This window comes from Chaetura pelagica, unplaced genomic scaffold (genome assembly GCF_000747805.2).
Source record: "Chaetura pelagica isolate M959 unplaced genomic scaffold, ChaPel_1.0 scaffold360, whole genome shotgun sequence".
In the NCBI taxonomy this organism is placed as follows: domain Eukaryota; kingdom Metazoa; phylum Chordata; class Aves; order Apodiformes; family Apodidae; genus Chaetura; species Chaetura pelagica.
This window is the reverse complement of record NW_009951950.1, coordinates 547,955-571,312: the sequence shown is the minus strand read 5'-3', so window position 1 is coordinate 571,312 and position 23,358 is coordinate 547,955. Positions and strand designations below refer to the sequence as shown.

Below are 23,358 nucleotides of genomic sequence, written 5' to 3'. Positions count from 1 at the left end.
ATTTTGTACTGCTTCTATGGATATTTATAGAACTAGTCTATCCCAAAGTATGGTAATGTAAGCGTTTAGGAGTTTTAAGCTTAGTGGGTTTCACTCTCTTCAATTTGAAAATATATGTTGTCTATGTCATTGTGTTAAGATAGTTACTCCCACTTCTCTAAAAGTTTGCTTTTATCCAAAGTGAGTCAAGAACTGTAGGAATTAATGAAAATTCTAATGAGCTCTGATGGTGCAGTTTGAGAAGTGAATCTTGGGGTTTAGTGCATAGAAGAGGTTGAAAAACAGCTCACATTCTCTCAGACTCCTGCAGGTGACCTGTGAGGAAAGTGGGTACAGACATTGAACTGATTATTTTAATTTAAGGAGCCATTTGGTCTTGTTTATGCAGGCATTGCAGACCTTTCCCAATCTTATGTTCCTTCCCTTATAAAATCAAGAAAATTATTCCATGTAATAAATTCTTATTTAAAGTTTTGTATTTTAAAAGTAATTTGTTGCAGCAAATTCTAAAGATGGCCTGTTAATTGATTATAGAATGTCTCTTCTTGTTCTGCTTTGAAGGGTCTAGATTCTTTTAGTTGTTCAATTTTGGTACCACACAAGAATTTCAGAATTAATGTTATCTTAATGTTGTTGTGTCTTCCTGAAAGCTGCACCTCCTTTTGTTGGACCATGTTCTTGAACTAAAGCAGATTTCAGCTTCAAGGGCCTCTGAGGGAGGCCATTTTACTGAGTCTAAAATAGGAACTTATTTTGCAGTTTATCTAGTCTCTGAGAACTTTAAAAGCACTGTTTTATTAAATACCATCCTTAGAAATAAACCTCTTCGGTTGCCTGTGTGAGTAAGAATTTTTAATGTATCAGTCCAAAGTAGTGTAAACCAACACACAGGGTTTTATTTTGGCAAAAGCAGAGCAGAAATCTAACTGTAGCATTTAGGTGTAGAACATATTAAGCGAACTGCAATATCCCACCTTTAGATGTCACTGTCGACATTGTTTTGAAATTAAGTAGACTAAATGACTGATTTCCAAATTATCTGAATGGATGTAAGTGAATTAATACAAATCTGTAAGCTTAGTATACTCATTCTACATTTTTCCCCCTCTTAAGCTTTTTGTGGATATTGTTTTGAACCACAAAATCTTTGATCATTATCTGATGCACAGGAAAATTTGAAGTCCCTGTGAGAATTAAGTGTCTTTCAGTCACATTTGGTCAGAGTTCAGTGTTTTGAGTTGTTATATTCTTAGTCTGTGATTTATCTTGTCTTGAGAGTTTCACTGAGTTACCTGTTAGTAAAACAACAGACTAACATTGATCCTGGTAGAACACTTCTGTGCTAGTTACTGAAAGTAGAATATGGTTCAGCTAAAGACACAGACTGTTTAAGCATAGTATAAGTTATGAAGCAGGACAGAAGCAGATTTTTTTTGCCTGTTCATTTTTGTAATAACTTCAACATGTATTTTTTGTCAGTAAAACATTAAGAAGTCTTACAGTCTTCAGTTGCCTATATTGTGATACTTACATAGTATTTCATCTTGTTATAAAAATACCTTTTATTATAACTGACACAAGAGTAATTTAATCCCATCAAAAACTTTAGTTGCTGGGATTTTATCCTTAGTTCACTCCAAAATCTCCAACTTTGTTCTGCTATTTCCATAAGGCTTGAGTGTTCTTATATGTTTCTGTGATCAGTAAAATGATTGGTGTGCAACTGGAGTCAGGGTAAGCTTGTTGGCTAAACGTAGACATCCAAAATGTGTATTGTAAGTTTCTCTCAGTATGTATGAGTTCCCTCAAGGATACTTCTTCATTCAATACAGAAGTTAAGAGGCTCCCAGAATAAAGCTTTCAGCCATTTTTCCTCAGTGTTTCATCAGGCAGTTCCCTTTTTCCCCCATTTATGTCCATTCCTGTACCTGTGTTTCCTACCTGTCCTGCCCTTTTCCTAGTGTACTGTTAGCTGGCTGCTGGGTATTCAGAGAAATTTTTGCTGAGAAGAATGTTTATGCTGCCTGGGCTACTGAGCTCAACATCTACATGCTTTCTGATCAGGAAGTTTATATATTCCAGTCATTTGCCTGGCCTGTCAGAAAACATATATCTTTTGGTCGATGAGCTCACCACTCATTCAGCACGTTTCAACTAGTTAACCAGAAAGTAGAAAGTGGCTTGCAGTCTTTTAAACTATGTGCTGTGCATATTTGACTTAGGGTTTTGTGTTCCTGCTAAGGAAATTAATTATTTTACTTTTTATTATACAATTCGCAAGTCACTTGCTAACTTCTGAGTTGGCACCAGCTTGTCTAAGCAGCGCAAGAAGTTTAGTGCATGAGCTGAAGTATTTCTCTGTCACTCCTTCATGCCTTTCTATTTTGGGGGATTTTTCCTCCATGAAGTATTCTGTCAAATGATATTACTCAGTTTGTAGTTTCTCAAATTGCCTGTACTGTGTGGAAGCTTTTCCAATATTTAAAGCAAGAATAACTCTGATGCAATTCAAGAATTTAAAGGAGACATCATTTTTTATCTCAGTTGCAGAAAGTTTTTACAAAGGAAGAGGCATTTGTGTAATCTTAAGTGTCTTCTACATAAATTGCTGAAGAGAATTCAAATCTCTACTGCAGTTATTTATGATATTCTAACTTGGACACATCAAAAAAACAAAACCAAACCAACCACCCAATCACAAACCCTCCAGTTGTGAAAAAGGTGCCTTCTGTGATGGACATAGCTAAACTAAATAATGGTATTTTTAAGTAACTTCAGAATAAGATGTCATTCATAACTTTTCTTTATGCACTGAAGAGTTTTAACATCTTATGATGCATTACCCATTAAAACAAAAAAGAATCAACCTTTTACCCAAATACTCCTGAACCAAAAATACATGTTAATCTTCAGTGTGTTTTATAGTTCCCTGTGCCTGCTTCCTTAAGCCTTGGATATGTGGTTCAGCCATTTCAGAGAAACCATCTGTGTTCTGTTCAACCTTTTTTCATAAAGGAAACATGTGTCCAAAACCCAGGGTTCATTTATTGATGATAAAGGAGAACTGGGTCCTCAACTTCTGCTTAGCTTCTGACTTCTTCCTTGATTATTTTGGTAGAGAACACTGTCTATAGGTCAAACATAAAATGTCTTTTGCATTGCATCAATAAAGGGTATTACATAATTCAGTGTATCAATTGCTTGGATTCATTTAGATATGCATATCGTATTTATTATGGCTATTGTTGATGGAGCAAGCAAGATCATTTGAAAAAAAAATACAAGCAACTTTCTCATTTTGCTTAAATATTTACCATTTCATGTCAAAGTCTGGTTGTAAGTAGTTTAAATTAGTTTATTGTTACTTATATTCTACTAACATCTTTCAATATTTCTTTACATTTCGGGAATCTCATCAGTGAAAATATCAGCTTTACGTTTGTGATGTTCTGGTGTAGATTTTTTAAACAGGCCATACAGACTTTTCTTAAATGTTTTATCTAGCAGAAGAGTTATAACTGGATCTAAGCTACTCTTAGCAGCCGCAAGACAAGTAAGGAAATTTTTTATTTCTACTAGATAATTTAACCTTGGGCAGTCTTTATTTATAACCAGAATATAAAAAACTGGCCTAAAAATATGATACGGAAGAAAGCAGACAGTTAATATCACCTGGATTACAAGAATGTTTCTTTTCACTGTTCCATAAATTAAATGTTTTCCTCCAATACAGGTATTTCTTTGTATTTTACTCAAATGTCTGGTAAGAGAATAGTATGACAGCAAAACCATCATAAATGATACAAAAAACCATGATGTGGCAAGAGAAGCTGCAATCATTGCATAAAATTCACCAGCTTCTACGTTGCTGCTGTAGCATCTGGAAGTTCCTTGCAAAGCCTTCTCCTGGGCACCATATGCTATAGCTGTTACTGTTATGCACAGCACAATAAGCCATATAAAGATGCACAAATATTTAGCAAATTTTGGCTGACGAAACTTTTCAAGTACACATCTATAAAAGTTTTCATTAGCTGCTTCAGAGAATTGTGTATCATTTGTTTTCTTCAGTGTTGCATACTGACTTAAAGCAATTGAACATAAAATTGTAATCGTAACATACATACTGACGTGCATAATGAGAGTCCCGACGTGATGTACTATTTTACATGTTAGAGAGTCATGAGTCCATTGGTACCCTCTTGCAAAATAAACAGCCAGGAAAGGCATAGTGCTGCATACGAGTAAATTTGCAATGACAAGGTTGACCAGGTAAATGCATTGTGTTCTTTTTGTGGGTGCTTGCCTTGATAATATCCAGACGGCAAGAATATTTCCAAAACTCCCAGCAGGACATAGGAAAGAGTAGATGACTGGTAGAGCTACAGTAGTGGCTACTGATGGCTGAAGACATGTTGAATTTCTCATTTATGCCAATATTTCTTGAATGAATGGTCAGAGCTGCAACTGAATTAAAATAATTATTCTTCTGTACCATGCACCTAACATCTGTTTTAATTTTTGCTCTTATTTTAACTGTTCCTTTTTCTCCCCTGCTTTTCAGTGCTATTAACTGCTGTTTGTCCTCTGAGGTTACCATCTTGAGTTTGCATAAGGTTACTGTTTGGGTGTCCTCTTCCACTGGGATTATGTGAAGAGAAGTTGACTTACGTTAAACCCCAAAGATTTTACATGCATAGAATCTAATCAAATAAATGAGGAAAACAGAAGGTTCAAGCTAGGGTCTGACAACTTGTGTGGTCTTGGTTTATTTTTTAATCTTCTCTAACATCTGTAACCTACTTTAGGAACCACTTCTAGACTATTTTAAGTTAAATAAACATAGTAAGTGCAAAGTATTACTTTAATTTCAGAAATGCAGAGGAATATCCTGTACCTCCATTTAAATTTAAATTAAACTTTGCACGATGTAAGAATCTGGCTAGATGCATTTATTTTGTGCTGATATCTGTATCTAATGATATTTTATTCAGAGGTCTAATTTTACATGTATGTCTTGCATAAACAATTCAGTCTGTATTTTTAAGCATACAAATTGATTGTTAAAAACTGCAATACTGTTTTTCCAAGTTCAGTTTTCACTCTTTTCTCAATTTCCAGACTTCAAATAAGAAATCAAAACTCTGTACAATAACTGCATATGAAAACTGGCATTTCAGCTTACTGACTAGTAGTAAAGAGAGATTTTCTTGTTATATGGATACTATTTTAGTGAAGTGTATCGTAGTTGGCTTTTGTTCCAAATAAAATCATATAGAAAAAATTAACATCTCAGAGTCACAGACTGATAATAATTTTTTTGAAACAGCTGTAAGCAAATTAATTCAGATACCAAGAAGATTCAGTGTAGCTATGATAAAAAGTCCAGACAGCTGATTAGATAGCAAAAAGTTGTAAAAGTAATTTTAAAAAATATGCTGTAGGCTATGTTTGTCAACTTAAAAGTGAAACAAACTTTTTTAACTGTGGCATTTTAGTGTACACTAAGCCCCATGCAGATTATTGAACCAAAATGTATTAAACTCTTTTATTACAACATAATTGTTGAATCACAAAGTAATTGTTTAATTCAGTTGTTTAGAAGTCTAATGATCATTTTTGTGCCAATGCCCAAATTCTGTCCAGTGAAACAAAGAAGTAGTAGTTTTAGACTTACCTGTGCAAGCTGTAGGCACCACCTTTCTTTGCAGAGAGGAAATTTTTCTGTCTGATGTCCACTTTATCTCCACTGCTGCAATGAAAAGGATGATATTTTAATCTGGAAAGTACAATTAAGAACAGTATCTCTCTGACATAAATAGTTTTCAGAATGTACACTTTTCTTTCAAAAGTGTCAAAAAGCAGCTAGGTATTTACAATTCAGACTAGATTATGTTGTCTGTGCAAAACAGACTTTGAAATTAGGCCAGGATGCAGCTCCATTAGAGAAATAAAAAGAATGAGGTACTGTGGAAGAGTGATTGGAAGAGCCCTTAGGGTGTGTAGGTATGGCACAGAAATACCTAACAATACATTATACAGTGCTTTCCTCTTTTTGAGGGTGGAGCTGTTACTGTCAGTTTCTTTAGGACAGCCTACTTTCCAGAGGGAGGGCGGGGAGAAAGAGAATTTGTATTTTCAATTGCATTCAACTGTTCTTCATCTCGAAGAGCTAGCACAAGCTGACTTTGTATTCCTGAAGCTCACATTCAGTAATATCATACCCATGTCTTTCCTTGCATGAGGAACCAAATGAACGCATCTTGTTAGTCAGGTGATGGATTGTTTGGAAGCACTTTACAGCTGATGTGTTCCAGGAATCAGTTGAGGAAAACTGACTCTGTATCCAAGAAGTACACTCCTTTATACAAATCATTCAGAAGACCGGACCGTTTCCTTTCTCCACAGGAAAGATTTTATTCCAGATCATCAAACACTGTTTAGCTCTGCAGAGGTTCAGACCTGTGAATTTCCTTCTGTCTGATCCATCTGTGATTGTCAGATATGGCTTTTGAACAGCTATAAATAAGTGCATTGTCAAGGTTTGGGCCCACCATGGCAACAAAGGAGCAGCCCCATGGCAGCTCACTCAACTTCCCCCCACACACACTCACTCTGAAATGAGGAGGACAAAGCTCTTGGGTTGAGACAAAGGACAAGGAGGGATCTTCACCGATGAAGGTACCAGGCAAAACAGGTGGAAAAATAATAATTTAATTTCACACTAATCAAACACACACAGGACACAGACACACACAGAGCAGGGCTTGCATATGTTACCCCACCCCGCCCTTCTTCCGAGGCCCAAATCACTTTGTTCCCAGTTTCTGTCCCTCCTTCCCCCCAGCGGCACAGGGGGACAGGGATGAGGTTTAGAGTCACTTCACAGGCTGGTGGTTCCTGCTACTCCTTCCTCCTCAGGAAGAAGAATTCCTTACAGTCTGTCCCTGCTTCCCCATGGGGTCCCTCCCATGGGAGAGAGTCCTCCACGAACCTCTCCTTCCTGAGTCCTTCCCACGAGGTCCGGAGCTGCTCCAGCCTGGGCTTCCCACAGAGTCACAGGCTGCTTTGGGAACAGCCACCTCCCCTGGCCCGGGGGCTTCCACAGCTGCATAATCCGAGTCCACTGTCCACAAAATCCAGGTCCCCTGGCCAAGTTCAGCCCTCCTGTTGCCTTCAGGGAACGTTCCACCACTTTCCTCCATGAATGCAGGGGAACAGCCCTATGGGTTGCAGGGAAACTTCTGCTAGGGCACCTTCTTCCCCTTCTTCCTCACCAACCACCAGGATCTTCATCCCAGCACTGCCTTTCACCTGTCCAGCTCAGCTCTTCCTTCTAACTGTCAGCCCTGCTCAGGTGTTACCTCAGTTCTTTCATATGTATTACACCAAAGCATCCCTATGTGAATTTTCCAATTCCAGGAATAATGTGACTCTCACTTGTTTATCTGTGATGTAAGTTGCACTCCTGTTCAATCACATTTTTTGATGTTGTGTTGTCAAAACAATTGATACTTGTCCACCCTCTTGAAAAATACCAATTTGCAGGTTAAAACCCTACTTACAGTCAACTTCAGTGTGAAAATGAAAGTTAATGTTGTGGTTTACCCTGGCAGGCAGGTAAGGCCCACACAGCTGCTTGCTCACTCCCCCCGTGGGTGGGGAAGAGAATTGTAAGGGTAAAAATGCAAAAACTTGTTTATTATTTCTGTCCCTTCCCCCTTCTCTTCTTGTGGCTGCTCCACTGCAGAACAGGCTTCTGATGCACCCTCCTGCTCCCTCTAACACGCTCTAGTCAAGTCTGTCGTTAGCTCAAACCCTTTGAGCTCCATGTTTGCTGCCAAAACCAGTTGTTGTTTAATCCCAGTAGGCAGCTACAGTCCAAGCAGCCTCTTACTCCCCCTTCTTTGGGCTGGGTGGGAGAACTGGTAAGGTAAATCTAAGAAAAATCATGGTTTGAGATAAAGGAAAAAAAATAAATTAGAAAAACATAAACCAAAACCCAAGAAAAATAAGTGATGGTAAAACCCTCTACTTTCTCATCTGCAGCTGACCAAAGCCCAGCTAGTTCCTGAGAAAGAGCAGCCCTAGCAACCTTCCTCTCCAGCTTTTATTGCTGAACATGTGGTCCTATAGTATGAAGTATATCTTTGGTTGGGGTCAGCTGCCCTGGCTGTGACTCCTCCCAACTTTCTGAGCACACCCCAGTCTACTGGTGGAGCAGTGTGAGAAGCAGAAAAGACCTTAACTCTGTGCAAGTGCTGCTCAGCAGTAACTAAAACATCCATTTGTTATCAACCCTTTTCATCACAAACCCAAAACAGCAGTGTACAAACTGCTGTGAAGAAATTTAATTCTATCCCAGCACAAAACCAGTACAGTTGTTTACTCAAACCAGGTGCACTTTTGATGTACTTACGATTCAAGTTATAAACTTGTTTCTGGAAAACAGTTTCTATTCATGTTAAGGAATATATGTATGACAACACAGCTATCAATATATTTGTCAAGTCTAAAAGGTGTAGAAGTGATTAGCCAGCATGTATATTTTCTATGCATTTTGTTACTAGTATTCTAATTAAGAATACAGACTCCTATTTACATAGAAAAAGAGGTGGCATTTTGGTGCACTAGTTGAAATTTGAGGATGTGTTGTAGGTTTGAATAAAGATAGAATATTAGGTTCATACCTGTTATGTGGAAATGTGTTTTGAGTTAGTCTCTACTTACAGAAAGAAGAATAAATAGAGTTATTTTCATTTTTAAATTCAGCTGAAGACTCAACTTACTGCTGTAGTTGACCCTGATAGTACTTAGGAAGCACTGCAAAGACAAGAAGTAAGAGACACTATTAAGGTGACTAATTAGATAGCAATTTGGCATGGCACAGTGTAGCTTTCAGCAGACCTCCCAAGATTCTTCAGCAGTGTTTTACTCTTCAGTAATACTGGTTTGCAGATTCTGGCATTTTGCCCTCAAAGTTGGGAAAATTGATTGCAGAAAATAGATGTTAGGATTAATATTTTTTTTTTAAATAATAAAGACACTGGTTTGGGGTTCTTTTGTCAGTAGTAATTTTTTCCTGCATTACATTGCTGTCTAGTTTCAGGTCTGTTTCTGAGCCAGTTGATACATCCGGCCTTTAACATCTTGAAGCACTGATTTACATAATTGTGGAAATCCATAAGTATTTTCACTTGTCTGGTTGCTTTGGGGGTTTGGTTTTTTTGTTCTGCTACTCCCTAAATGTCACACTTGGACACACAAGTGTTCCTCTTTTCCGTGCCATACCTGACATTACAGACTTGTGCTCCCTTTCAGATTTTCTTTTCTGAGCTGAAGGATGGGTTTATTTAATGTTTTCTGTATAGAGTTTGTATCATCTAAATGCTACAATAGCACAACCATGACTTACCTGTTTTCTCCTCCTAGCTTTAATAATCTTTCATTGCTGTTGAACAGAGTGATATCTGTAATTGTTTTTTAGGTTTGACTACCCTGAATAATACTATGTTGTTTGAAAACTTTGTTTTCTCTTTGCTTTTATTCATTCCAGATTATAGTGTTCCACATATTTATAAATGTATCAATTAGCATATGTACTGCAAGACTATTTTCCTGAGGTTTTTTGTGTATTTAGTTACTTACAAAATGCTATTATAGTAACCAATTAAATGTTACATAATTTACACAAGTATCCCCAGAATACTAAGGTGAGATACTTTTTGTCCTGTGGAACATACTCCTATTTGCCTCTTGCTTTCAAAGTCAGCTTCATTTGTAGCATTGGAGCTCTTTACTGTTATTTGGGTCTTCTGATGAGATCTGAGTCTAGTTTCACGTTTGTGCAGTGTTCATGGACTGTGGTCCTGGTATATGAAAATCCTGTTTTAAATGGAATATTTCCTTTTAAAAAAAATTAGAATTTGAATTTCATTTAAGCCACACAGTGCCTTTTGTATGCCACTTCTGCCCCCCCAGCTGATCAGCATCATTGATCAGCTTCTCACAGTAGAAGAAATACAGGTCAAGAAAGAGTGATGAGATAATGTATATATCATGTGAAATGCTGGTTTATAAACTCCATTTGCTTTACCAGAGTTGATGTAACAGTGAGAATTATACTGCATAGGAGAGCTGCAGAGGATAAGGAACTTGCTGTTCCTTCCGCTGTACAAATACTGAGCCAAGACAGTTCTTGCTTCAGTGTACGTGCAATAGGATGATGAGATAAGAGATAAAAGACTGTGGAAAAAAAGATAACACAATTATTGTGAAAATCAATTAGAAATTATTGTTAAAATATCTTAAATAATTGTATGCTGAAGTGTATAAGAAAAAATGCAGTTTCTGTCACACTTCTGTGAAAACTACATGCTTGTGGGATCTCACTCCTGAATATTATGTAACCGTGCCCTTTTTTGTAAAAAGCAAAACAAAACAAAACAAGAAAACACTGGCTAGTCCTGGTAATTTGTTGAGCATGTGTATATCCAGCTTCACGAAACTCGGTGAAGTAAAATCACATAAAAATTAAACCAAGTTTATATATAGCAGAGGTAAAGTTTTATGTTTACTTTGTTCAACAAGAGTTTTACTAATAGCTTTTGTGAAACCAGAATATTCTACAGAATTAGTAAAAATCCACAAGTTTTTACATGAATTTAGCATTAAAAGTCACTGGTAGTTGTATTAAAGCCAGTTTCTTTACACCAGCTTACTTGAGCAATATTGCTGGTATGTGTTCAGGATAATAAAACCTTATTTTATGGAGCTTAACATCTACTGTCTAATTCATTCACCTTTCTGGCCTGTCATGCCAGACATTTAAGTTGTTCCTGGTATAACTACCTAATCACTTTACTTTGGGTCAAACAGCCCCTGTCTTCAGCCCCCTTTTTTTAAACAGTGCTACATTTTGAAATGTTTGTTTTGTGCCTAAATACATAAACCTGCTTGGTTTTGATCTGAGAATATAATTGTATAAATGGCATATTGTTTCTACATGACTATTTGCTAAGCATCAGCAATATTGAGATTATTTTAACCACATGAAAAGAGAAGATGTGTGCCAGGGACAAAGTGTGCAGCTGAAATGCATGGCTTTTGGAAAGCTGTAGGTAGATCAGTGACTGAGCCTGAAAAAGATCAGAGCTGATGTGCCAGGTGTTCACAAGACCTAATTTTTCTATTCTGCTCTGTATGCTTAGTTATGTGAGCTTATTTTCCTTGTTGAACTACTTTGTGTAGCTGCCATCACCAAATTTGTCCGTTTGAAGGAAATCTTAGGTGACTGAAACCACCGGTATATCACCTCTCCTTTAATTTCTAATTTTCCAAAAGCTTTGCTTGGTTTTCCTCTGGTGTTTGACCTTGATAGTCATTGAAATGTTGAAAATACAATAAGGGGCTTAGGAGGCTTTAATATTTTAATGTTGCTATTTAATGATACAAAGTGTTTCTTCTGCAATTATAACTGAATTAATGGCAGTTGTATTCTTTACCTTACTTTTAAGCCACATATGTTGCTAAATTCCGAAATATTTTCTTGGAAAAAAAACTTCTATAAATGTAATTAAAATGCTGATCTCTTTGAAATGTAATAAAATAGAGAAATACATAAAATCTGTAATCCTGTTTCCAATAGGATACAATTTACTTTTTCCAAAATTCATCTATTATTTACATACAGTAGTTGGTAATAACATATATATACAAGATTCTTTCAAACCACATCAAGGAAATCTCCTTAAAGAGTTAGTGTTCCAGATTACTCCAGCAGATTATGTCTGAGGACTTCCTATTTTGTTTTCTTGGATAAACAAGAACATCATTCTTCTGAAAAGTTAACTTCTCATTTTCGCAAACAGAAATAAGACTTCTCATTTTTTAACAGGAAGAAAGAGGCAGGATTAGTAGCTGTACAATATTGCGTTTGGTACACCTTGAATTGATGTCTTGGGGTGAGAGAAGCCGGTATCTATTCATGTAAACAATCAAATCAGAGACTTCTTCTTTACAAAGCTTGAGTGGGGTGTGGTAGTAGATAGTCGCTCTTGTGTATATTGTCCAAGCTTTATGTCTGAAGTGCTTTCGAACGTGAAGCTTGGGTCTCCATGAAGTCTTCTGCAAATAAGTTGGAATACAGTCTTACGGACACTCCTGGACATTAGGAAGTACATAACTGGGTCTAAGCAGCTGTTAAAACATGAAAATATGAGCATCACCTCATTGCATATGTGAATTACTTGCTTCCAATAACAAGATGGATTTTGTAGCTGTGATGTGATGTAGACAAACCGGAACATGTGGTAAGGAACAAAACAGATGGTAAAAATGATGAGTACAATGAAGGAATTCCTTGCTGTCTGGGTATATTTTCCTGCATTGGGAAAATTTGCTCTTTTCTTTGAAATTTTCAGAAGGTTTTTGGCAATTTTAATGTATGAAAGTATCAAAAGGAAAAAAACTATCCAAAAGAGGATTACAAGAATATAGTTTAAAATTGCTTCTGTCTTTGCATCCTGTTTATTTCTGTAATGAAAGCACATAGTAGAATTGCTGTCCTCAGTCTTAAAAAAAGATGGTGCAACTACTACTATAAATCCTATTAGTGCAAGTGCCCACACCATGCAACAAATATGTATACTTCGTGTAGTAGTTAACATTTTAGGACGCTTCACAGATTTATTTATTTTTATGTAACGATCTAGACTAATCAGTCCCAGCAATACTATGCTAATATACATGTTCATATAAAGTAGAGTTCCCACAATCTTGCATAAAATGGGTCCAAGCTTCCAGGTGTTTTTCTTAACATGATAGACTATTCGGAAGGGAAGACAGAAGATTAGCAGAAGATCTGCAACAGCTACATTTAGCAAGTAAACTTGGATAGAATTCCTTTTCTGGTGAATGCACAGGAAAGCAAACAGGGCAATCATATTTCCAACCAATCCAACAATAAAAATAATAGAGTAAAAGAGTATCAAAGCAAATGACAGTGAGTCATGATCTAAAAAACAACTGGCATTGTTTTGAATTTCTGAGGCATTTATGGCTAGGTTAGTTTGATTACTCCAGAAGACTTCCTCATGTGGAAGAGTGGTCAGTACATCCGCTGAAGCTGCTGCCATCATTTGTGAGGATATTTTAGCTGTTCTGTAGGGATGCAAAGAGAAATTTTAAAAATTAAATTGCCATTGGATCATTTTCACTTTTTTTTCCTTTTTTTGCATAATCTTACATAATATAAACTTGAAAGGCCACTAAAAAAAGTTAATGCACTGAAGTATTGCTGTAGCTGAGTAGAAGGGCTGTCAGCTGGATATCGTAATACAATTCAGTCTAGAATTATCAGTTCCTGTTTTTCTTCATGTGATACACAAAAGAACAAATGGTACAAATTACTCAGATAATTATTTTTGTCATTACATCTTTATTACTGTCTTCTATTGTTTTAACAATCAACTTATTTTTTGCTGCAAACTTTAAACTTTGTTCTGTAAGTACAAATGAGGGGGTTTTAAGATCTGATTTTAGGATTAGTCATTCTGACTTGGAAAACTTTACTTAAGATGCAAAAACTAGTAAGCATAACTAAGTGAAGTATTCTCAGTGTTGATACAAAATACATAGAAATATATCAAAACAGTTCTAAACTCCTCAGAAATAATTTTAAGTGAGTAACTGGGATCTCTTGCATACAAGTCACTAGATTTCAGTGAGAAAAGCAATTGCCAATTAATATATATTTGGCTGTGTAATATGTTACAATTAACCCTGTGAGAACTATTACAGTGGCTTGTTTTTAATAATTTATATCTTCATGTAAATTTAAGTGTATTTTTCCTTCCCTTGACTGTTCATAAATCAATATTATGCAAATAAACTAATACTACCTGGAAACCACATTAATGCAGTAACAGTTTTCATCACTTCCTTGTTTTCCTTGTTTTCATTTTGAAATTTTTTATTTTACTAGCCTTATTTATGACAAGGAAGGTGAAATGTGGAAGGTGAAAGCCAGCTTTTACCAAAGAAGGAAAACCAAAAAAAATGTGATTAGGAGAGCAGAATGACAATGAGCTGATAGAGGGGTGTTTAAGACTTGTTAGTAATGATACAACTTTTGTCCTCAATTTGTATGTCACAGGAATAGAAGATTCCATAAATAATTTTATTGAGGGTTTTTTTTTAAGGGGAAAATTCACAGAATGTTCAGAATTGAGCTTTGTTATTCAACAACAGTAACAAGAAAAAAAAACAACAACACAGCATTGCCTAATACAGAACTTTTAAAATAGTTCTTCATTTGCATGTTAGGTCTTAAAAATGCAAATTTACATTTACATAATATAGCTACAGCAGTGAAAACAGCAGTGCTTTAGGTAAAATTCTTAATAAGACCAAATGTACATACAGAATCTGAATTGAGGACAGTCTAAAATGTTTCAACATCCTCTGTTGGCTGATCTTAAAGTAGCATTAAGTTATTACAAAACGTTAGCAGTTTTTAAAATATTCCTGTTTTATATTTGCTATTTCATATTGTCAAAACAAGAAGTGATTTCAAACATTTTATTGAAAAGCATGGTATTTTCAAATACATCTTGATATCTGTCTCCTACTGTAATTTCTTTTATATGTTGCTTTATAAAAATGCTTGACATCCTGAGTTGCATTAGTAACAAGTTTTAGGTCAATGAAGAAAATCAGTTAGACTGCAGATCCAGTAGAAACAATATTTTGTTATGATAAGTTATGGCATCTGTAAGCAAGCAGGCACACTTAATCTTAGGTATATTTAAGAAAGGGTCTGAAGGTCAGAAGTACCTTTGCAGTTAAGAAAAAATTTAATAAGAGATTTCTTTTGCTTTACCTGAAGTATAGAAGAAACCACTTACCATTTCTATAGTAAGAACTTCTGATTTTCAAAGCTGCTGGTGAAGATAGGGAGGAGTAACATACAAGTCCTCTTATTAGAAAGCTAAAGCACCAGCTTCTCTATGAAAGTGATGAGAATCAGCTGACACTACAATTAGCAACAAGAGGAAGTTTAGCTAGTGTTGCAACTCTGTTTTTTTACAAATACTTTTAACTAGCAAAACAGTTGAAAAGATCAATTTTGCTGTTAATTTGGACTTTGCTGGAAAAGATTCTCTAGTGAAGTTTTCTCTGAGTTTTACTTTGGAGATTTGGATTTTTTCTCAGAAACTTTGTTTCTGGTATGCAGCATCAGCAGTTTTGCCTCTGGTTGACAATTACTTTGGTACAGCCTGTCTTTAATACTCTCATGAAAATAAAATCTCTTTTTCAAGTGTAGGGTACACAGAAATCAACACCATAGTGCAATGGTACATTTTGCTTATACCATTGTTGTCATTTTAACTCAAAGTGACAGTGATGAGAGAATGTGAAAGTGCGCAAGAAGTGCCACTTAGCAATTTCATTACGGTAGAAGTGAAACGCAGTATTCAGAGAGAATACCACCTGATAATAGCATTTTAAATAGGATGTAAGGGATTGAAAATTACATTTATAAATGGCAAATTTAAAAATGTGTTCTAGAAGTCCTGATATAAGGTAGCCTAAATTTAATTATCATCTCAAGAACATTGTCTTGACTTAGTATTCCTCTTAGCATTTGTAATGAGAATGTTCATGTTAACTTGCTTAATGTACCATGTTTAGGAAGCAAGCTTTTATGGGATTCTGCATATCTCAGTCAGATTTGTAAACCTGAAGGTTCTTGTTCTCATAAAAAGGAAACTTTTTAAAAGAAAATATGGGTGGTTACAGATTATGACTTTACAGGTAGGTAGTCAGACTGAACTTGTAGCTCCTTTGCACAATTTTGAGTTCTTAGTCTTTCTCAAGAAGCATTATACAAAATCTACATTCTTCATTCAAAATTTACATTTCTTCATTCTTCAGGAAGGCTTTGAGTAAATGCAGGAAGTAATTCTACATTAAATGCAGTTGTTTGACTATGTGTCTTAAATACTGAATTGTGTTCTAATAGATTTTGTCCATCTGTTGCTTCCTCCTATGCCAGTCACTGTATATCCAAATTGTTGTATACAAGTGTTCCATTTTTATATGTTACACTTCACTCTTATCAGTAGATATAATATGAAAAATCCAAGGTATGGATGGCTTTTCCTGGAATCCAGTTTAGAAACCTAAGAAATTTCCACCATCACAGAGATCATCCTTTTTTGCAGCTGGGAAGTGATCAGTGAATTCTGTGACTAAGCCTCAAAGTAATGTCTTATATTCTCTGTAAGAAGGCTAAGATCCAACAAAGTGTATTTATCATAGTCAGGATTTTTCTGATGAAGAATTGAAACAGTGTAAGGCCTGAGGGCCTTACAGGGCCCTTAAGGGTGAAAGGTAAAAAGAAAAAGTGATACCAGGTAAGAAATTATAGGCACTAATTTTTATCTCTGTTTTATTATGATTTCACTTTGTATTCCTTATGAGTTCTGTTAAGTCCTGAAATAATTTTACTGTGCCTGGGACAATTGAAAGGGAAGTCAGTGAAGAAAGAAGAGTCCATGCCAGAAAAAAAAAGTATCTGAAATAAAGACATTACTTTTTTAAAAGCCAAAAATTCTAGCTTCTGTTTACAAATTTATGAAAATAAGTTTTAAAATGCAAGTTGTATTTCTCAGATAATATAATATTTTGTCTGGGTTTTGTCTTTTCAGCCACACTGTGTACTGCTTGCCTCAAAAGAGAATTCAGCCCCAGTAAAGCTTGGTGGCTTCGGGGTAGCAATTCAGTTAGGAGAGTCTGGGCTAGTTGCTGGAGGTAAGAAATTTTTCTTCAGAGTTATATAACGTTGTACTGCACAGCTCTGTGCTTATAAATAATCTTTCACTAAAGACTTTATTAACATTATAAATGCACACAGTTAAGCCACATAGCTAGTAGAATTGTTTTAGCGCTTTTGTGCACACATGTAATGAGTATTAAATCTCTCTGAATGTTATTCAACAGGAGCTTACACTGGTTTCCTCAAAATAAAATTTAAAAAGCAAAAATGTTCCCATTTTAATACATTTTTTAGCATAATTCTTCAATGTTTGACAAAGCAAATAAAAAAAAAATGCTGTCAGGATTGAAATGTATGTCAGTGCAGTTGAATAAGGGCTTACTACAGCATCTTCAGTGCTTCCCTGAGATTCTTAAGCAGTTTCAGTCAGAATGCTACACTGTTTAATAGCAAAATCTTACTAGTTTTCACATGTGACTCTTTTCTGTGTTTTAATATTTCATTGTAATTACTGCATAAGACATCGATATCTTGATACATATGTATATTTTTTGACTGTGTTTTGTTTTCTGTGGATTTTATTTCCTCTAGCTGCCTTCCATATTGTTCCAGACAATAGGGTTATGCTTTAATCAGCCTGCACAGATGAAGACCCAATCACTTTTCTGATGCTTTCATTGGCAGAGTAGGAGACCACAACAAAAGCTTTTGTTGGTTTTATTATTTTTTTCTTCAAAATGAGTAACCCTCTCAGTACAATGCTTCTTCAAAAACTCAAATTTCCTTATCTAATTACTTAAAGGTCTGCAATAATTTGGCTTTAATATGCTCTTTAAAATAAAAAGCAAATCCAATACAAGCACCAACAGCTTCCATTCTCTTTCAGAGATCACTGATACCCTGAAAATATCCAAGTATCTTACTACTTATAGACCTAAATACATATTTTCAAAGAATATACTCATCCAGTTAAGCTACTGTTGTTTCCTTTATAAAAAGGTCACATCTTCCTTTGCTTTTTCTTTGTTTCTCATATTTTCTGTACTTCAGCCACTGCTTTTTTTAGTGATAGCTCCTACACTTGTTTATGGTTCTCTCATTTTTCTTTATATTCTCACTGAGTGACTTCATCCATTTCTTCTGTTTCAGCTGCTCTTCTGTCAGATACAGTGTACTTTCTTGCAGACTGTTAGCTAGCTGTCTCACAAGAAACCACAAGTTCTACTCAGAAAAAATATCCTGTGTTTTCCCCGAAATTTATCATCCTTCCTTTCCTGTTACTATTTACTGTTCTGCAGTCCCTCTCATTATTCATGTACTCAGCCTCCATGCAGTTACCAGTGCTGGTCTGTTTTTTTCTGTGTAAAATGTTTTCATTCTTTTCTAGTTCTGCTTGCAGGACTATCATGGTTTGTCACCTGACCCCACCTGGCGGGGAGAATTGGGAAAAAGAAAGGAGACCTGTGAGTTGGAATGACAACAGATTTAGTAATAATAATGAACTAATATTAACCCAAATACTAGTGTAAGATACAAAGTTATACTCAGCTCCAGATAGTAGTCAAGAGCTGCACGCTTCCAGCAGTGAAGGCTGAATGCCCAACACTATGATCAAGACAGAAAATGCAATGGGCAGCACACAGGATGACCAATGAGATGAACTGGATCCTCTCAGGAAGGCAGCCATGGTAGAAGCCCCTAGAACATTCCCACAAAATTCCTAATGTATAGTGAGGGTGATGCTCATGGTACAGAATAGTTTGTTTGGCCAGCTTGGGTCAGCTGCTCTGGGCTTCACCTCTCCTATCCCACTGCACCTGCTTGGCTCAAAACTGCCCTCAACCTTGGTCACTGTGGAAACCTGCATACCAGAGCATCTTACCACTTTTGTTCTCCCAGAATTGGACCCCACAGTCTCTCAAAACTACAGTTTCTCTAAACAGAGAAATTATTTTAGAATTCTGCCCCAGCAAAACCAGGACAAGTACTCACAGAAACTTCTTTCTTAAGCCTCATCAGTATAATATTTCTCTTTATCAGTATCTTTGGACTCATCCATCTCAACTCCTAGTCTGTCTTCATTTTTATTAATTCTTTTTTTCCTCTTTCTCAACTGTCGTTTCCAATTTTCAGCCTTTTTGCTAGCACTTGTTACTTTTGGCTTCAAATTCCTCTCGTTTTCAGGGATTCCCAGAATCATTCCACTCCGTTTATATACCGTGGACAGTCTCAGTTCTACTACCTATTTCAATCTTTCTCCTTAACAGGCTCCTTGTCACTTTTCTTCTTACCTTCTGTTCCAGTCTTTATACCACAAACTACATCTGTTGTCTGGCAATTCCTTTCCAGAGTCCTCCCTGAAGGCATATTACTAGACAGTCCCCTACCCAACACAGCACTCAGAAGATTTTATTCCTTCACCTTTACAGTATCACCCTGTACGTGTCAGATGAATGTTAACAATACTGTCTGTTTGAAATGGCTTACGCATTTCTCATTAAAAATTGTTTATCTACATATTTGTTTAAGGAAGTTATCCATATGCCCTATGGATAAGTTTCATTTTGCAGCAGTAGTAATAATAATAATAGCAAATTACAGACAGTACTTATATCTCAGTTGTCTCCTAAATGAAACAGAAACTCTCCTTACAGAGAAGTTTGTGAGCAGTATAATAACAAATCTGCTCACTTGCTCACCCTTTTTCTAATTTTAAGTATAAAAAATTGAGTCATCTTAACATAGTCAATTATTTCCCTTACAGTATAGAAATTCCTGTATTTGATGGTTAACACCCAAAAAAAGAAATTCTTTTATTTAAAGCTATAATAGCATTAAGATTGACATACTGCCCATAATAGGCCCTGTGTTTCTACCCCATTCAGCACTCAATAAGCTTTAAAATTTTGACAGTACTGAAAACACTCTGCCTTATGCTTACAGAAAATGCAGTACTTAATAATCTTGCAGTCTCCACTAGTGTGAATCCCTATGTAGATGACCCTGGTGTTCAAGAAGAGAATTCATTTATGTTTTCTTATTTTGTGTTGCTTGAAGTAGTTTGTCTCTTGGTCCAGAACAGTACAGCTTTCTTTTAGAAAAAGCACGTCAACATTGAAATTAATGTAACCATAGTAAAGTTCAACTGATAGGACTATTGCCTTAATCTTGCGTAAAAACCCGTCCATTATGCAAAAGCTCTCCAATATCTATGACAGTCACTCTCTTTTGTTGTAGTATTTTTCTCCTAAAATGGGAGTTGTTACATCTAAAACATTTGAGGTTAATGGTATTCTGATTTTTTTTTTTCTTGCTTCCATGCATTTGCATTTGTGCTGTTTTCCTTATCTCTTTACGTGGGCACACCTGTGCCTGACAAGCTCAGGTTGTGTGAAGCTCAGGAGAACACAATTAGAAGAGAATTTTCTTCCTCAGTTTCTTCAAAGCCTGCCTTCTGGGATACAGCTTTTGCTTTGCTTGGGACTACGGAATTTTTTTTACTTTATAATGAAGTTAAACCAAATTCCAGGTACTGAAAGTAGGCCTGTCCCAATCTTTTGGTGTAAGTCTGAAAGTAGACTTGTGTAGTTTAGAAGGATCTGTTCTTTTGAGCAGATAGAGGGTTATTTAACAGAAGCATAAGGGAGCTCATGGTAACAAGCTGTGACATCATACTGCGTATCATTAATGAAGACTTCTGTGGAATAAATATTTTGGAACGTGACTGTATTTTAGCAGCCAACAATCCATTGGAGTTTATTTTTAGGAGAGTTTAATTATTATTATCTAAGTACCAAAAAAAGGACATAGCCATAACTCATTTTTCATAAGACCAGAAAGGAAAATGTAAGGAAATACTTTTTGTTCCACTATGTTTGCCCATAAGCTTCAATGCAGTGAATAAGAAGCATGTGTCATCGAGTTACAGGAAGTTGTTGTTTTCATGAGCTACTGGTCATGGTCTAACAGCTACTCGTCTGCAATGGTCTCTTCTTGCACTTCTTATGATCAAAAGTGGAAAATTTTGTTAAGTGTATTCATTTGAAGCATTGAAGTAGATACTTCAAGATGGAATTCTGACAGTATACACAGTAGCTACAGATAGTCATAATTTCTAAATGACCTCTTTTATGGAACAGGATGTAGACAGAAAACAGTCCATGTTTGCACGGTTATGATGTAGCTGGAGTAGTTGAACCTCTGGGAGATCAGTGATTTAACAGAGCAAGCTCACTTTATGATCTGTCTTCCTTCTTGGACAATTTTTGCTTCCAGAAAGTGGTATGAATCGTCACAATATTTTCTTAAATGTGACATCAGATTTATCAACTATCTTGGATGCAAAATCTTGGGATTTCTAGCTAGTATGTGGTATAAGAGTCTAAAGAACAGAAACCATTGAGTCCCCAAGTGCTATTTTTTCCACATAATGTGCTTGTTTTCTCCTAGCTTCAGCTAGTGCAAAATAAGGTAACTGTATAGATGTCAATGGCATGAGATTCTGTTCTAACTGTCAAGCCTTATCTGTGGGTAATTAACTGCTTTTAACTTTTACCTTTACCATTATGTTAATCCATTGCAGTATTGGTTTTTTACATATTAGCTAGCTCCCCTAAGTTGCTTCAGAATCTTATAGTATCTTCAGGTATCCTAACAAAACCACCATCATCTTACTGGAAAACATATGTTCTTAATAGCAGTACAGCACAAATATCAAGTGGTCCTGGTACTTCATTAGCTAGCCTTTTAGACTTAGTACAAAAACAGCAAAGGAAGTCATTACCATACATTTCCCTGCAGGTAATACTATGGAATTTTAAGGGTGTGGGGGTATCTTTAAGTTCCTTATTTTTGTTTTGTTCCCATCAATTTAAAAATGATCATAGAATCGCAGAATAGTTTGGGTGGGAAGGAACCTTTAAAGGTCATCTAGTCCAACCCTCCTGCAGTGAGCAGGAACATCTTCTTCATCAGGTTGCTCAGAGCCCCGTCCAGCCTGACCTTGAATGTTGCAAAGAATGAGGTCTCTACCACCTCTCTGGGCAACCTATTCCAGTGTTTCATTAAACTGGATCTTCTTGGTGGTTTTATAAACCCCAGTTTAAAAATAATATTTTTTAAATGTTGTTTTTTTACATTGCATAGACTTTTTCCTTTTTCATCATCAGCATCTGAATGATACAGAAAATCAATCTTTTGTTTTCCAAGGAGAGGTAAATGTTTGTAAGCTGGGGTCCTACGCTATTATTCTTCTTTTCCTTAACTCACAGTGTTTCTTTCCTCTGCAAAGCAAGAGCAGTATTTCACTTTTTTTGTTTGTTTGTTGTTGTTGTGGTTTTTTTAATTAGCTTTACCTCTGATAGACTTTGGTTTTTTTCAGAATTGCAACTGTGTTTTTCTGTCTCAGAAATTCTGCTTCACATCTGGATCAATTTGAGAGTGCTTACAGGATGCTAATGTGTTTAAAAGTTAGCTTAGGTTTACTTCCTACATCATAGTTTTATGGCTGAAAAGGCCATTGAATCAGTTATTATAATTTGGTAACATGTGATCTTTTCTTTATTCATTTTCTGGACACTAATATCCAGTTGTCCAGTTACCTGCTGATGCATCTTTTAAAATAACATTTTCTTCAGACGATCTCCTGTGCTGAAGCTGAATTGACTTTTTTTTTCTTCTTTTCTTCTTTTTTTTTTTTTTTTTTTAATCTGTCCATCTTCTTTGTACACCTGGCTTTAACCATTTCTGTTGTCTGGAGTAATGTGGAAAGGAATTTAAAGTAGTAAAGTATTGACCTATCTGATCTGTTTTGTGTGATTCTTTGATTCCTTCCACATTATTCTCAACATTCCACTCTACACATAGAAACTCCTTAATTTATTAACATATTTCTTATTACACTATTATGAGAGGTCAGATGGTGATGTTTATTAGTACCTCACATTTTTTTCCTAAAAATTATTTGTTCCAGTTGTTTCCTTATACATCGTTCAGATACTACTGCTGTTGAAAGACTCTTCTGATATCTTGGTCATCAATCCCCTGCCTTAGGGATGACAAAATCTGATTGGGTCTCTGTATATACTCTTCTTCTTGTGGAAAGCATAGCCCTATTGTCTGGAATAATATGGAAAGAGTCATAGAAACTAAATTATCAAAGGTAAGTCAAAATTTATCTTTAGTGCTTGTTAATGATATCAGATTGACAACACCTGAAGACTGAAGCTTTCTGTTTGTCCACAAAAAAAAAAAATAATCAGCAAAATTAGCAGTTCTATAGATGTCCAAACTACCAAAACTGCCTCAAAACTGATTGATAAGAAAGCTTACCTCTAGAAATAAGATATCTAATGTCTGTACCTATTCAGGCATTGAGTGCTTCCTAAGTCAGAAAATACTTTGATGTAGGCATTTATTTACAATTAATTGGGTGGGGGCAAACGTCACATTGAATACACACCGTTGCTGAGTCTTCATATAGTGAGAATTTTCTGATAATGCTACTCCAGAATAGATAAGAAGAACATAGAAGCACATAGAAATTTTTTTCCAGTCTTCCATATAATTTCTTCTCAAAT

The 23,358-nt window shown here is 35.8% G+C and overlaps 3 protein-coding genes across 6 annotated transcripts in view; 1 reads left to right on the top strand and 2 right to left on the bottom strand.

Moving 5' to 3' along the window:
- Positions 1-23,358, top strand: part of CASK (calcium/calmodulin-dependent serine protein kinase (MAGUK family)) — a 140,947-nt gene that overhangs the window by 35,313 nt on the left and 82,276 nt on the right. For all 4 annotated transcript variants that reach the window (XM_009997821.1, XM_009997813.1, XM_009997805.1 and 1 more), the window contains one exon: positions 16,713-16,815. In XM_009997821.1, the coding sequence (XP_009996123.1) occupies positions 16,713-16,815 (103 nt within the window). The remainder of the gene's footprint in view (positions 1-16,712; positions 16,816-23,358) is intronic.
- Positions 3,397-4,428, bottom strand: GPR82 (G protein-coupled receptor 82). The gene has a single exon (XM_009998049.1). The coding sequence runs from the start codon at positions 4,426-4,428 to the stop codon at positions 3,397-3,399; it is 1,032 nt and encodes a 343-aa protein (XP_009996351.1).
- On the bottom strand, positions 11,997-13,139 carry GPR34 (G protein-coupled receptor 34). The gene has a single exon (XM_009997786.1). The coding sequence runs from the start codon at positions 13,137-13,139 to the stop codon at positions 11,997-11,999; it is 1,143 nt and encodes a 380-aa protein (XP_009996088.1).

What these genes read in the sequence shown, in the direction of transcription:
- GPR82 (XM_009998049.1), bottom strand. Translation starts at nt 4,428, where the DNA reads ATGAGAAATTCAACATGTCTTCAGCCATCAGTAGCCACTACTGTAGCT.
- GPR34 (XM_009997786.1), bottom strand. Translation starts at nt 13,139, where the DNA reads ATGATGGCAGCAGCTTCAGCGGATGTACTGACCACTCTTCCACATGAG.